Consider the following 17,112-nt stretch of genomic DNA (forward strand, 5'->3'; position numbering starts at 1 on the left):
CTCTGCCTCCCACATCCTCTGATGCTGACCCACTGGCATGGTGGAAGGCTCATGTTCAAGAGTTACCTCTCCTTGGCAACATAGCAAGAAAATTTCTCGGCATCCCAGCCACCAGTGTGCCCTCAGAGAGGGTGTTCAGTTCTAGTGGACACATCCTCGTACCTCACCGCTCCAAACTTAATCCAGGAATCGTGAACATGCGCACATTCCTGCATCATAACTTGGACTGAAAGAGAAATGTGTAGAAAATGAGAATGTCTCCAAAAACCTTGTTGAGCTGCAGGTTTAAGCTCACTTAAATTACTGAATTTTTATTTTGTTATTTAGAAAGGTTTTTTTTTTATTTATTTATTTTTTTTACAGAAAATAATTCAATTATTTATGTTCTAATTATTGCTGAGCTGCAGGTTTAGGCTCACTTAAGTGACTGCATTTATTTTAATTTAAGAAAAATTCAATTATTTATTTTATTTAACCTGACATTCATGTTTACTACTGTTCCAAATATTCTATATGTTGCTTAAAAATAAAATATATTGTGTTCAAATGGAAAAAAAGTTGTTGTTTTTTACCCAGACATTTAAAAATAACACATTTTAGACCTGTAATCGCAATACCGCGACACCGTGAAACCGTGATATTTTTGCTTAAGGTTATCATACCGTCAAAATCTCATACCAGCCCATGCCTAGTTATTAATACTGTATATTGTATTATTATTGTATATCCTTTCTTATATGCTAAAATGAGAACTTTCCTGACCCATGATTTATAAAATGATAATAATAATAATAAATAAAATAAAAACATTTTATACGTTAAAAATATTTTTATTTTTCTGTTTATTTGTCGTCTTTATCTTATGTATACATTTTGGTTGGTTTATACATATATTTTTATATATATATTTTATTTTATTTTTTATTTTGGTATTTGTTTCCTTCGCCTGTACTTGTGATTGCATTCATACATTGTTTGATCTTATTGAACATTTATATAGAAGGAAAAAAATCCACAGTTTTTGCACCATTTGTGGACTTTTCAGACGGTCCCTTACCACATCCTCCACAGTGTTTTCACGTTTTAGCACAATGTGTGGACTTTTCAGACGGTCCCTTCCCCACAGTGGGCAGATTTTCCAGCTTATATTAATGTTAAATTAGCGATCTGGAACGATTTCACCGTGAAGCCATCTGACCAGCTTAAATACGGGACATTCCGTATTGATTCGATACAGGACGCTTTATTTTATCTTTAAATACGGGACGATTCCGTATTTTACGGGACGGGTGGCAACCCTAGCTCCAATATGACATTAAAGAAGCATAAAAGCACCATTAAAGCAGTCCATATGACTCGTGCATTTTATTCAAAGTCTCTTGAAGCCATAAAATAGTTTTGTGAATCGCAAAATGATGCATTTAAAGGGGAAAATACTGTCTGCATGCGCACGCGTTTCAGGGAATGAGCGAAGATCTGTTGTTGACACACACAGCATGCAAAAAGGAGAAGCATATTAACTACTGTGAACTAGCCGACAGACAGAAACTAAGTTCTTCCTGCAGTTACGCAAAAATGAAAGCCAGAGGGGTTTAGAGTGTAATATAACTATATTATTATTAGCAATACTAACAAAATTATAATATATTTAAAAATTAGAATAATATTTAAATTGACTGGGTTATGTTGTACTATCACAAATAAAGTGAACACAACAAAGATCCACTAAAGAATCCATTCCACATTCCAGGTCAACATGCAGTGTGAATAACAAAAATGTAAACAGATTTATTTGAGAGTCAGTAGTGTTTATCTTCACAAATAAATTGCTTACTTTCAAATTATTTGAGGCACTTTTCTATTTATTTAATAATGCATTTGGTGATTTGGCAACAGTTTTCTGAATTCCTATGAATAAGTATGAATAACAGTGAGTAAAATATGATAAATATCGCAGTATATCACAGTTTTGAATCCCAATACACCAAAAAATAAAGAATCGCAATTATATCGCATCGTGACCAAGATATCGATATATTCGCCAGTTACATTGCGATTCCCACCCCTACACACAGCAATCTCGTGGTTATGTAAAAAAAATTATATATATATATATGTATATATATATATATATATATATATATATATATATATATATATATATATATGACGGTGCGGGTTGACCAATCATAAGGGGCCTTTAAACGCCACCCACATGTGCATATCAGATATTCAAGCAGTAAACTACCAATAAACACACAAAAACGAAAAATCGGGCAGGATTGTTTTTTTTTTTTTTTTTTAGTTCTTCGAATGAAACAAAAAACATGCCGTTTGTCCCTTTTCCAGTGTTAAATGGAAAACTGTTTTAATGGAAACTTTCGAACGTACACGGACCCTGAACCTGAAGGCAAATTCCATCTGCAGTCAAGTTTAATCAGCGTGTTTTGACGAAAGATTCATTTGAATGCACTGCAAATAACACTTGACTATCACCGTACTTGTTAAACAACTGGAAACGTTTAATCAAGTTGTTAATTGTAGTAACAACATTAAAGGACCTAGGCTAGGACATATAAGAACATATGTTTCACTTGCTAACTATGTAAACAAAATGTAATCTTGCAAACGAAGTTTCAGGATTTGTGAATTACCTTGTTGTAGTAAACGTTTGGGTTAATATTTGGTGAAGGAATCGTTGAATGATTGCATGTTGAGATGCGATAAACTTGCGAAAAATTTCGGAAAACAATAGTACGCAGCATTTTCAACGCAACGCCACTTGAACTCGGACTTCAAAAAGGAAATGGTGTGTAAATATTCGCGTCAGTGAGAGACGTTGCCAGATCTTTAAAGAAAAACGTCCCCATAGAATAATCATTAAAAATAGTCCATTGTCACTCACATATCTAAGTTATACACTATATGAACTATTAATAGGACTATGCATCCTTTCATATCTCTTTTCTCATTAGATTTACTGTGGGATTGCGTTTATTGGCGCCATTTACTCTTAAATTCCAGCAACTACAATGCCTCAAAATCCAAAGGACTTGGCAACAAGCGTGCGTCAATTGCTTGTATGTTAAAGTGGTGATGAGTTCCAATGCCTCATTCTTGGTTTAATGAAGGGATTGATGCAATAAAAAGTATTGTATTACTTTAAAGAATTCCTGTTCAGTGGAACACAACATCAGTGGTATTTATGAACATATTTATATTGAAAATGTAGATGTTTTAAAACATCAGTGTAACAATAAGGTAATATGGAATAGTCTTTGTCCTGTTTCATTTCCTGCAGCAAGATTTTTTTGGTCTTCTGTATTTGGACATATATCTTGGGACAAAGCATAGAAAATACAGAATAAATTTAGTCTCAATAACAAAGTTAAAGAAGTATCATACATACTATTGCATAGGATCTATTCAGCCAAATATGTCTTTGGAAAGGCTTAAATTGAATTCTGTGAATTGGAAAAAGAAACAGTTCTTTATTTGTTTTAACACTGTATTTATTCAAGATTATTTTGGAAGGATTTAGAAACCTTTATTAAGAAAAAACTGGGGTGTGTGATAAAAATTAATGTTTTGATTAATTGTGTTGGTTCAGGGGTGGACTGGCCATCTTGAGCACCGGGCGTTTTACTAGTGGGTCACTGGGTAATTTGGGCCGGCCCGCTGCTGCACAAGTATTAAAAAATAATGATACTATTGATGTAGCCGGTGGGTTGAAAATTACCACAGGATACATAAATTTCTTTTGGGGTTTCATTCTGACAGCAGTCTGTAAAACAAAACAAAACAAAAACGGTCATTGTATATATATATATATATATATATATATATATATATATATATATATATATAGGAAATTAAATAAAAAATTAAGTACAAAAATGGAATTCGGTAGAGGCTAATGTCAAATGAAAATACAAACAGGGCATTATCCTACCCATATGCTTCAACACATACTTAATACATACTTAAACATTCACAGTATTTTATGCATTTAAGTATTTGCTCAAATCATTCAAAGCATTTTAAGCATTTAACACATGCTTAAATCACTCAAAGCATTTTATGCATTTTAACCAGGCTTTAAGGACACGTATAACAGTTTAAAACAATAGAATTCTCATTACACATGTTACACATATAACACGTATTACAATTATTCACTAAACTGGATAACACTCTGGGCTATAAATCATTTAATAAGATATGATTAATACCAAATTGGCATACCCAGTTCTCACATGTGTGCACAAAACAAGGTTAAACTCCATACATCCATTACAAACACTCAATTTTAACATACAACTCTTCTGAACACATATTTAATGCAATTTATAAGCATTTTGTGTAAAATTTGATATTTACCCAAAAAATTCTCAAATGATGAACAAAACTAGGAGCTCGCTTGTGCAAAACAAGTCCTCACATCTCTAACTGGCACACATGCACAACATGAGGAATGCTGTGGCCTCTTTAAGAACTGCAAAACTCTGGTTCTTAAAGGGGCCATGTCCAATTTTTAAATTTATGACTAGAGTTAAATTACATGAAACCGCACCTACCCCATATTAGTGATGTTTTGTTCGTGAACGAATCTGTCTTTTTGAACGAATCTGTTAAGTGAACGTATCATTCTCGTTCACCTCCATACACTGACTCAAATGTGTGTGTATATGTGCGTGTACACAGGTCCGAGGCCTTTATGTTTGGAAGCACACATGCACATATGTGCTAATCTAATGGATGAACATGCTCCTGTACACTCAATTGTTCTCACACCACAAGTGTGACTTTGAGCCATTTTGTACAAAATAAAAGCATTTCAAAACAAACTTCCTGGTTAAACATTAAAGCACACTAGTGTGATAAATAGTACAGAATGTTTTCATATTTTATTTAATATTAATATAAATTTGTATGCACAAATAATGCTTTTTTTCACTCAAAAATGAGGTGCATAAGCTCAGGTCAATGAGGCCTACGATCAATAAGTTCCAAAAAGAAATACAAAATCTATGCTAATTGAAAGAAAACAAGCTGACAAAAAGATAGAATCCAATATTTGGTGATAATAAAGCATAATGAGAAATTTATATGCAATTTTTCATAGGCCGGTCATTTTTGACAGGGAACACCACAAGTGTAACAAAGTGAAAAAAGAAAAAAGAAAGAAAATTTTTGAATAAAATATTCTCTTGGGGGGGGGGGGGGTTTGATACCCTGTGTGAGCATAGTCAGAAAGTTTTAGTCCAATAGGATAACATTAACTAGCATTTTCAGGCAAAAGAAAATCCTCTTTGGGTCAAAATGGTCGGAAGACAACATGAGGGTTAAAGATTAACATTCGAGAGCGGGCTATGAAGAAGCATTTCATTGGTTTGACCCACTGAACGAATACACCTCTTCACTGAACTAGTTGGTCATTTTGTTCGTGACGTGAATGAACTGAATGTACTGGTAAACTGGTATTATATCAAAATGCCTTTGTATACCAAAAACATGGTAGTGTCTCCTGAAAATCGTTATATCTGTGCAATTGTTAATAGTTGTTAACAGCTGGCAAGTATTACAGTATCTCATAATGGGTCAGACTGAAGATGGTTTTGCTGCAACGTCTGTTACAACAGTCATTATATGTGCTTTATGCATAGTCTATAGAGAATGTGTGGCAGTGGCAAATTAACAGCATTGTTCCAAATGATAACATGTTTTTTTTTCTCTCCCCTTTTTCTCCCCATTTTGGAATGCTCAATTCCCAATGCGCTCTAAGTCCTCATGGCGGCGTAGTGACTCGCATCAATCCGGGTGGCGGAGGATGAATCTCAGTTGCCTCCACGTCTGAGACCGTCAATCTGCACATCTTATCACATGGCTTGTTGAGCACATTACTGCGGAGACATTGCGCGTGTGGAGGCTTCACGATATTTGCCGCGGTATCCACACACAACTCACCACGCACCCCACCGAGAGCGAACCACATTATAGCGACTACAAGGAGGTTACCCCATGTGACTCTACCCTCCTTAGCCAATTTGGTTGCTTAGGAGACCTGGCTGAAGTCACTCAGCAGGTCCTAGATTTGAACTCGCGACTCCAGGGGTGGTAGTCAGTGTCTTTACTCACTGAGCTACCCAGACCCATGATAACATGTTTTAACCATTATTTTTTTTACACTCAATTCTTTTTAATCACCCCTCAGACTGTGTGCACATAATAATACTGCCAGTCAGCTTGTCCAAGTAGGTATAGCTGCAGGCCGGAAATCTCCAAATGGGGGCGGAATCTCCAAAAGAGGGCGGAGTTACTCCAGAAGGGGGCGTTGTTACTCCAAAAGGGAGTTGCACCAGCTCCAAAAGGGGGCATCACTTCCACTCACGGTTAAGGTAAAAGAATGTACGCCTTTCATGGGAAAAAACCCATTCACATAAATTGCCATTGGACTAATAGTTAGTGCGATGGATCTTACCTCTTCTGTGTACTCCCACTTGCCCATTAGCTTGTTGGCTATCTGTCACTTTGCCATTACTTTTGGGTAAGTGTCAGTTTCCTCCTTATCTCACTGTATGGACACCTCTTGGGGCACTCTCGAGCTGTCATGGTCACTTCAGGGCTTACCCACATGCCCCCTATCGTTCATGGGGCATCTAGTAATGTAAAGAGCATCCACAGGGCCCCTATTTGTCCACAAACCCACTAGTCTTCCCGTGTCCCACTTACCCACTAGTCTTCCTCATAGTCTTCCTCTTGTCTACAAACTCACTTCCTGTGTCCCCCTTACCCACTATTCTTTAAATGATCTTCCTGTTGTCCACAAACTCACTTCCTGTGTCTCCCTTACCCACTATTTTTCCTCATAGTCTTCCTTCCATCCACAGAACCACTATTTGCCCACTTACCCACTAAATACAACTTTGGCATGCCTTTGCCCCCTGTGTGCCCCCCGATGCCATACGTTGCCCTAATTTATGCTGGGCAACAACCAGGCATCCCATATGTACGGTACGGCAGCTGATTCTCAGTGGGTTGGCGGAGATATCAGCGAAGTTGACTCAGCTGAAGAGGGAAGAGAAATCTTCTCTCTTCACTTCTGCAGGCAAAATGGTGAATTGCCCAGCAGTCTGCTTCGGATCCATTAGTGTGCTCGGTGAAACACTGAGAAATCTCGGCTCGTCCAGCAAGATTGAGATTGTTTGGCCAAAGTTCAGGTACGTACATTACTTCCTTGAGCAGCGAGGCTACACCTGGGAGCAGCAGGGCTGCAACTAGACGTGGTGAATACTGTCACTTGAAGTAAAGCTTAGAAGGATCTCTGACGTTTTTATACTCTCGGTAATGTCATGGTTGAAGGATGCTTTCTGTTGTGCATTCCATGTAATAGGAGTTGAGAGTTTGAACCTTCAGAATTTCACACATAGGTGTAAAGTGAGCCAGGCTTGATGGGATCTGTTGTCTGTTTTGGACTCCCTTTGTTTGATTTTGGCACCGTTGTTGTGGCTACCAGAATTTGAGTGTTCCTACAGGCCACAGTCAGGCTTTATGACTGTATGTAGGCCTGCCTTTGTCTCCTATTTGAGTACATGAGGCCCAACAACAGGATGTTTGATCAATAATATTACATGTAAATAGCAAGAAAAGCCATAAACATGATTGTCCACAGACCACATACTTGCTGCACTTCAAATAAATTGCATGTGAGTATTTCCTGTCTTTTTGCTTGTCATGCAGGAATTGCCTATGTACAGCTTATTTCAAAGGTGGCAAATACATGGTTCGTGGACAGTCAGTTTTTAAGCATATTATACACATTTATGAGTAATAAATTGCATAGATATGTTACATTTAGTATTGTAGGGCTTTACTGGTTGTTTAGATCAGTGTTACTATCAGAAATAATTAATAATTATTTCTGTAGTTATTAATCAATATTTAAATTAATTAATTGGATCTAACTCATTAAAACCTCATATGGGACTCCAGTAAATGTAGTGTGCTACGTTTAATTGTTAATTGTTAACATCGATGAAACATTAAAATTAACACTAGCTTATTGATCATTCAAATTCAATCAAAGAAAATTATCAATTATCAAAAATCAATAGAATATTAATAAGGATTAACATTGACGGGGCACCACCCTGGAATCAGGGACTAATAACCGAATATTAAAACAGTCTCAATATTAGATTGTTTTCTTAGGAAAATCGACATCCGAAGAATATCGATTTTCGGGAAAAAAAAAACAATGAATGAAGGTTTGAATCCGAGCACTGACATCCCGTCAGCATGACACAGGCATATGCAAAACAAACCAAAACACTTCTCTTTGTAATATAAACAAAGTTTATTTATGCAGTAATATCAATTAATAATTAATACGATGCAGTCAAAAAACTTCCGACTTACAACTACAAACTAAACAGTGATATGATTAGATATGGAAATAAAAATAATCCTATAACACATAAGGTGTGTGTGTGACAGTGTGTGTGTGTGTGTGTGTGTCAGTGTGGTTAGTGAGAGAGAGAGAGAGAGAGAGAGATGATTAAGTGACAGCCCGAAAGCTGATTTCGCGATAGCTGGAGATAAAGCAGCCGTGTTCATCACTCAGAGACGCGGTTTTACGAGCGGGGCTCGTAAAAGTCCCTTGTTATTTGACTCTTTAATGGATGAACTCAGTTGCTGTCTCACCCGTGATGGCGAAAATGCACAACAGTCCAATTTGGTTGGACCACAATACAGCAAAACAAATTCGTGATAATTAATACCCTGAGTATTAATAATGAGCGGACATGATGGTCCGTAAACTGTACAAGCAAAAACCTTGAAACACAAGAATAACACACTATAATATTCTATCTCTGCCCAGACGTAAACCTCTTACTTGAATCGCATGAGGACACAGGTAGAATGTGTTTTCCTCCGTCTTTTAACTCTGACCCGGTTCCTTGAGACTCGGGTGATGACGGGGGCCGTTTCCTCGTGCTGTCGGCGGCCGGTATGGCTGTTGATTCTCGGCGGGCTGGCGGAGAACTCAGAAATGTCGACTTGATTGAAGATGGAAGAGAAATCTTTAATCTCTTCACTTCTGTAGGCCAACGGATGAAGATGCGAATTGCTCGGCGGTCTCCTTCGGATCCGTTAGAGTGTTCGGTTGAACACAGAGTAATCTCAACTCATCCAGCGAGATGGAGATTGTATGGCTACAGTTTCAAGTCGGACATTACTTCCTTAAGCCACGAGGTTGCACCGGAGAGCAGCAAAAAGCTATGTCCGTATTCGGTGAACGAAGTCGCTGGAAGCAACTCTGGAAGCATTTCAGAATTGTTTGAAGTCCTGATGATGTCATGTTTGAGGGATGTTCTGTGGTGTGCCTCATCCAATAGGAGTTGAGAGCTCGATCCTTTAGAGGGCAAGGCTTCATGGATCTGTAATCTGTTTTGGACTCCCTTTGTTTGATTTTGGCGCGATTTTTGTCAGTAAAATTTACGACTGAATACATTCTATCTGAATACATGAGGCCCAACAGTATGTTGAGTCCTAAACAGGTGGTTTCATGAATATTATCACATATAAATACTAATAAATGTCCTAAAACATGACTGTCCATAGACCACCTATTTGTCGAACATAAAATAGATTGTATCTGGGATGATCCCATGTACAATATGTGACAAAGTCCATGATCAATTTATGAATTAAAAATGCTATTTAGGTGACTACATGACTCCCCCTGGACAGAAAACACCATTTAAAACCTCAAAAATAGACCGTCCACGCACAGACTATTTTTATGAATAGTATAGATTGTACGTGGGATCTCCATAACCCCAGACTGGGACAACTTAGACACTTCAAACCTGTACTCCTGTGCTCATTTGAGCCACCTCTATGTTGTGAATCTCAAGAGGATCAGAGAAAGTCGAAAATTTTGTCTGAATAAAAGTTTTTTTGCATGACATTTTTGACTTTCTCCGATCCTCTTGAAATTAACACCATAGATAGAGGAGGTTGAGATGAGCACAGAAGTAACAGTTTCAACTTCCTGGCTCAATCCAGAGCTGAGATATGGCGATCCCACATACAATTTATCCTGTTCAAAATTTTGAGTATGTACATGGGATCTGCATATCTATTTGTACATGGGATCTGCATATCTCAGCTCTGGGCAGACTTACAGTGCTGAAACCTATACTCCTGTACTCATCTCAGTCTTTTCTCTCTATGGTGTGAATTTCAAGAGGAACAGAGAAAGTCAAAAATTTCATCCGAAAAAAACGAAAGAGATTTTTTGCACATAATTTTTGACTTACGTACCTCTGATTCTTTTGAAATTCACACCATAGATAGAGGAGGCTGAGATGAGCACAGGAGTATTTCAACTTCCTAGCTCAATCCAGAGCTGAGATATGGCGATCCCACTAACCATTTATCCCAAAATGTAAGCGGTTCGTGGACAGAGGAATTTTGAGTTCAAAGTGGGTGCAATGTGTTCCACTGAGGGTGCTGACTGCCGAACAAGTGCTCCTTCAAAATGAATCAAGTAAATCAAATCCAGCAACCACCTATCTGGTGCCATTCAAATACATTGTAGTTGGACAGCCCACGTTCAATCTGTTCAATTGCCACAAAAAAGATGGTTGGTGGAAATTTGTTCTAGATGATGCATTCTTGCCCTTTCTTAATACTAAATAACTCTTGCCACCTGCACAGAGTACTATTCTGTACTCCCATAACTACAATAGCTTTATGCCTACACACAGTATATTTACTTGTATATAAAACATATTTTCAATTTATTTACATATATTGTATCATGTTACTTAATATGCATTGTATAGTAATATAGATGTATGTGCATATATGTACCTGTCAGAGTTGTATGTGTTTTTGTTCCATGCCATGCTAGTTCCTGTTTCCTTGTCATGTGATCTTGTCATGTGATTCCCATGTTCTTGTGTCTTGCCCCCATTGGTTCATTGTTTCATTTGGTTGTTAGCAGTCTTGTTATCTTGTTTAGAGTTCTAAGTGTTCATTTTTTTTTTCTTTGTCATGTGTTCTCCCTTGTCCAAGTATTTAATCTTCATGTTTGCCATTGTCCATTGTCAGGTATTGCGTTAATGTAATGCTGTTTGGTAGTCAAGTCAAGTTTATGTTTATGTTTTGTTTCATGTTTGAAAGCACTGCAAATAAACTGCACTTGGGATCATCGCACTTCATCGTCGTCTCTTCGTTTACCTTGTTACCAGCCCACGTTACAGAATACTCGACCGACCAAGATGAACCCAGCAGTTCAACTTCGTCTACGCCAAGAAAACAGTTCCATTGAGGAATATGTGGAGAACTTTTGTGTTCTGGCCAGCAGGGTTGATTAATGAGATTGCCCTCAAGGACTGTTTTCGCTTTGGACTGAATGAGCCAATCTCTTCCCTGATGACAGGCAGTCAGAGTACCCACAGCCTGGCTCAGTATATTGACCTTGCCCTGCTAATATGTGGTTCATCGTTCACTGTGGGGGAGGTAGACGCCAAGCCAGAGTCCCACGTCATGGCCGCCAAGCAAGAGTCCCACGTCATGGCCGCCAAGCAAGAGTCCCACGTCATGGCCACCAAGCAAGAGTCCCACGTCATGGCCGCCAAGCCAGAGTCCCATGTCATGGTTGCTGAGCTAGCACCATCTTCTGCCCCGGATCCTCAGTCTGCTCCATGCCATGTCACAGCTGTGCCTGAGCCTGCTCCATGCTGTGTCACAGCCGTGCCTGAGCCTGCTCCATGCTATGTCACAGCCGCGCCTGAGCCTGCTCCATGTCATGTCACGTCACAGCCACGCCTGAGACTGCTCCATGCCATGTCACAGCCACGCCTGAGACTGCTCCATGCCATGTCACAACCATGCCTAAGACTGCTCCATGCCATGTCACAGCCACGCCTGAGACTGCTCCATGCCATGTCACAGCCACGCCTCAGTGTGCATCATGCCATGTCACAGCCAATCATTAGTCTGCTCCATGCAATGTCTTGGGCTCACCTCTGGTCAACAAGCCAATGCCCAAGCCTGCCACGGTCAACAAGCCAATGCCCACGTCTGCCACAGTCAATGAACCAGCGTTGCAAGCCTCGTCTGTTCCAGAGCCATCTCTCACTGGGCTATTTGAGTTGAAATTGGTTCCTGCCCTTGTGCCCACCCTGAGTTCTCCTGATCAGCCGGTTCCCCCCCAAGCCACCAGCTCGATCATCGCCCTCTGAGATATCCCAGACAAGGAGAACTTTCAAACCTCCGCCTAGACCCTCCGAGCCCTGGACTCTACCTTGGCCTGTTGACCCCTCGAGCATCTCATGGCTCTGCCCTGGTCTCATGCTCCACGCCCTGTCTCACCAGGCCATGCCCCACACCTTGTTTCACCATGTTTCCATGTCATGCCATGTAACCACGTCAAGTCGCCACGTCCCCTCCCCCCCCATCCAGCTCCCTCTTGAACTATGTGTTTTTATTTTGGGGCATCGGGAGCTGCCCCTAGAGGGGGGATATATCAGAGTTGCATGTGTTTTTGTTCCATGCCATGTTAGTTCCTGTTTCCTTGTTATGTGATCTTGTCATGTGTTTCCCATGTTCTTGTGTCTTGCCCTCATTGGTTCATTGTTTCATTAGATTGTTAGCAGTCTTGTTATCTTAGAGTTCTAAATGTTCATTGGTTTTCATTGTCATGTGTTCTCCCTTGTCCAATTATTTAATCCTCATGTTTGCCATTGTCCATTGTCAGGTATTGTGTTAATGTAATGTTGTTTGGTAGTCAAGTCAAGTTTATGTTTATGTTTTGTTTCATGTTTGAAAGCACTTTAAATAAACTGCACTTGGGATCATCGCACTTCATCATCGTCTCTTCGTTTACCTTGTTGCCTGCCCACATTACAGTACCATTTTTGCACATTTCAATTCTGAACCACTTTATACCTCATAACTTACCATGTCTCTGCACTACAATGTTCATCTCCTCTATTCTACATATCTACCTCATTCGCAACTGCACTTTACCTGCATTTTTTTTTTTTATATTATATTACTATTTGCACTTCTGGTTGGATGCAAAATGCATTTCATTGGCTTTGTACTTGTACTGTGCACAATGACAATAAATTTGAATCTAATCTAATTTTGAGAAAAACAGCTGTACAGCATTCAGCACATCCCCCTGATGCTATTGCACCCACTTACAAGTCATAAATACTATAACATGGTCAAAGTAGACAGATAATTTGTGCTTGGACAGCCCCACCGCCTGTTGGACACACATCGAGGGTCCTCAGACCAACAGTGAGGAAGTTGTTCAATTTAGTGGGTAAATGGACAGATAGTATTATTGTGCTCAGCCCCGCCCCCTACCGGACACACTCCAGGGGTCTGTGGACCCCCAGGGACAAAGTGCTGTAATATAGTGGGTAAGTGGACAAATAGTGTTTTTGTGGTCAGCTCAGCCCCCTCCCGGACATGCCCCAGCAGTCGGCCAATTAAAGACTCACTTCCGTGGGCTCCTCTCCCAAAATAGCTGGGATGGGGACGTTTAATGGCTTTGTGGGATGTGGGGAGCGTCGGGGGCAGTCCTTAGCCCCCCGAAGAGGAAGTGATGCAATATAGTGGGTATTTGGATGGATAGAGATTTTTCGTGGTCAGCCCCCACCCTCCCTAAACAAACACCCACCTGTGGTTTATTTGAATGGAGAGGGAGCTCATCGTAAAAATCCTGCGGTGGGACGTGGTGCAGAACTGTAAGAAAAATTAGATCTGTTTTTGACCACTTGTAGCGTGGCCACCATGAGGCGCATCTGCTTGAGGACAACTCTGGCCATCTTCGAAGGACCCACAGGTCGATATGGAAATGCACTGTGCATCAGCAAAAATAATATGAACCAGTATCCACAGAGCTATGGAATAAGTGCTCCAAAGCCACCCTGTCTTACTTGTTCCCTTAGAGGTAATGCTTCCTGATGTGACAACAGATCTGCTCTGAAATTCAGACGGCCCGGGACATGTGTTGCACGCAATGAGAGGAGATGACGCCCACTCCATTGTAGGAGGCATTGCATTATGCTCATTAATTGTGACGATCGGAGTCCGCCTTGCCAATATATGTATGCCACTACTGTTGTGTTGTCCGAACGAATCAGAACGTAGTGATTCACAATGTTGGAATGAAAAGCTCTCAAAGCTAGAAAGACAGCCAGTAGTTCTAGGAAATTGATGTGCCATGCCCGTTTCACACCTGTCCAGGTGCCGAAAGTCAGGCATCCGTCACACACCATGCCCCAACCTGTGTTGGAAGCATCTGTGGTCACCACTTTTCTTCTGAACATTTGACCCAGCATAACACCCTGTTGTTAGAAGGCCAGTGCTGTCCATGGTGCTAGAGCAGCCAGATAGCGGCGAGACACTGAGATGCGCCCGAAGCACCAGGCGCGATGTGGAATGTGCCACTTGAGCCAGTACTGGAGAGGTCTTAAGTGTTACAGAACCTAATGGTATGATAGTGGATGCTGCCGCCATAAAACCCAGCAATCTCTGAAATTACTTCAGTGTAAATGTATTCTCCAGTTTGAACTGAGACAGACACCGAAGAATGGTCTGTATGCGTTTGTTCATGAGGTGTGCACGCATGCTCACGGAGTCGAGATGAACCTCTAAAAAGGAGATTTGCTGGCTGGGGGAAAGTGTGCTTTTCGCCCAGTTGACATTCAGACACAGATTTTTCAGATGGCAAAGCAGCAAGTTCCTGTATTCGCTCAGTAGTGCCTCTGATTGGGCTAGTTTTGAATTACCTCGACGATTGGGGTAATTCAATCGTAATCCAATCGTCGAGGTAATTCAAAACATGCACACTGTTCATTTTCAATGGGGCGAGCACCGCATCGATACATTTCGTGAATGTGCGGGAGCCAGAGACAGACCGAAAGTAAGGACTTTGAATTGATACGTTGATCCCTCGAACGCAAATCTAAAAAAATGCTTGTGACACGGTGCAATTGGTACATGAGAATATGTGTCCTTCAGATCTATTGACGCAAACCAGTCCTGAGGACAGATGTGCAATAAGGTCTGTTTCTGAGTAAAACATTTTTTTTTTATTAACAATTTTTATTGATTCCCTTCAACAAATTAAATAAACATAACAGAAAATACGGAATCAATTTATATAAAATTAAACCCTTCCCCCGAACATTCCCCCCGCCCAGCCGACACAAACACGCACCCCAGTGGTTTTAATTATTTAGAAACATAAAAAAACATAAGTATATGTTGCAGCGGGGGAGTGGTCAAGCATTTCTCCGGAGAGAGAGAAAGCGGTAAGGGCGCTTACACCTGAGTTAAATTATGTCTAACACCTGTCTCTAATTTCAGTGAGCACGGGGAGAGCAGCATAAATAGAGCCACACCGCAGGTAGAAGAGAGAGAGCCTGGGCATCAGAGACCCGATTGTGGAGCGAAGAGTTTATTGCAAAGTTGAGAGTTTTGTTTTGTGAAGTAGTTTATGTATTTTTAGACTGACTCATTGAACAACGGAAAAGCCCTGCGAGAGTGTATCTGCCACAAAGAGGAAAATAAAAACATTTACCTGAACCAGGAAATCTGCTTCTCGCCTCCTCCTTCCACTGAGAAGTATTACACTGGTGCCGAAACCCGGGATTGAAGTTTGGTTGAAGATAGATGGAAGTCGCCCCGTAGAGTCTTCCCAGTTGGCAGAGATCCTCCAAGCCCTCGCTGACCTACATCAGAACCACCAGCAAACACTGCCTGAGCTCCGACAAGATCAAGATCGCCGGTTTGTCGAGCTCCTACGCGCTCAAGCCGAGGACCGGCAGGTGATCCGGAGCCTCCTCAGCCAGGAGGCGTCCCCAGCCGCAACCCCGGACACTCACACGCCGTTACCCCCGCCCGCATTACAGAAAATGGGGGCGGCGGACGACCCCGAGGTCTTCCTGGATTTGTTTGAGCGGACCGCCGAGATCTGGGGCTTATCCAGACTTATCCCACTGTTGTCCGGGGAAGCCCAGCTCGCGGCTCAACAACTGCCAGCAACGAGCCTCCTGGCCTACGGAGATTTAAAGAGAGCCATCCTGCAACGGGTTGGTCGCACTCCGGAGGAAAGTCATCAACTCTTCCGGAGCTTGAAGTTGGAGAGCTCCGACTGCCCGTTTGCCTTCACCCAGCAGCTCCGTGACGCCTGCCGAAGATGGTTGCTAGCGGGGGACCACGACGTTGACGGAATTATCGACCAGGTGGTACTGGAGCAATTAACACATCAACTGCCAAAAGGGACAGCGGAGTGGGTCCAGTGCCACCACCCGGCGTCGCTGGAGGAAGCCGTCCGGCTTGCGGAGGACCACATGGCGGTGATCCCGAGGGCGGAAGAGCCCTCCTACACTCTCTCTCCTCCCTCTGTCTCATCCCCCTCCCCTCTCTCCTCTCGTTCTGCTCTCTCTCCAGGTCCCATTCCTGCCCCACGCAGACGAGGAGGACTTCAGCCCCTGAGACCAGTTCCCCGGGTGTGGAAGGCGACACCTTCCCCTATCCCAATGCCCCGCCACTCTCCCCCTCAGAGGGGGGCACCTGCCGATGCAAGTGCGGGCGTAGCGCCTGGGCCAGCCTGCTGGAGGTGCGGAGATCCAGGCCACTTCCGGGATCAGTGCCCTCTGATGGAGCTGGGGACGGTGGTGCGGGTCTCTGACCTCCCACAGGCTGCCCCCGACCAGGCCGGAGTGTAACGGATACCGGTAAGTGTCAAGGGGGGTACTCACCAAGCGTTGGTGGACACCGGGTGTAATCAAACCACTATCCACCAACGCTTGGTTCAACCCGAGGCATTGGTCACAACTAAAACGGTGAAGGTGAAATGTGTACACGGGGATATTCACAAGTATCCGGTGGTGACCCTGACGATTAAATTCTGGAGGAAAAAGCATAGAGTGGAGGCCGCGGTTAGTTCCCACCTCACCCATCTGCTGATTTTGGGGACTGATTGGCCTGATTTTAGAGTTTTATTAAAGGGAATTTGTGCGGATGGGTCTTGTACGAAGTTAGGGAGATGTGTAATGTGCGATGCTCTGGCAG

General features: G+C 41.8%; 1 protein-coding gene across 1 annotated transcript in view; it reads right to left on the reverse strand.

Annotated features, from left to right (window-relative positions):
* The window catches only part of aldh2.2 (aldehyde dehydrogenase 2 family member, tandem duplicate 2), an 86,385-nt gene extending 83,578 nt beyond the window's left edge, over positions 1 to 2,807 (reverse strand). Inside the window, exon 1 of the mRNA XM_051689552.1 lies at positions 2,655 to 2,807. Coding sequence (XP_051545512.1) covers positions 2,655 to 2,765 — 111 coding nt within the window. The 5' untranslated portion in view covers positions 2,766 to 2,807. The remainder of the gene's footprint in view (positions 1 to 2,654) is intronic.
* Positions 2,808 to 17,112: the final 14,305 nt, after the last annotated feature.

Source organism: Myxocyprinus asiaticus, chromosome 4 (assembly GCF_019703515.2).
Source record: "Myxocyprinus asiaticus isolate MX2 ecotype Aquarium Trade chromosome 4, UBuf_Myxa_2, whole genome shotgun sequence".
Taxonomy (NCBI): domain Eukaryota; kingdom Metazoa; phylum Chordata; class Actinopteri; order Cypriniformes; family Catostomidae; genus Myxocyprinus; species Myxocyprinus asiaticus.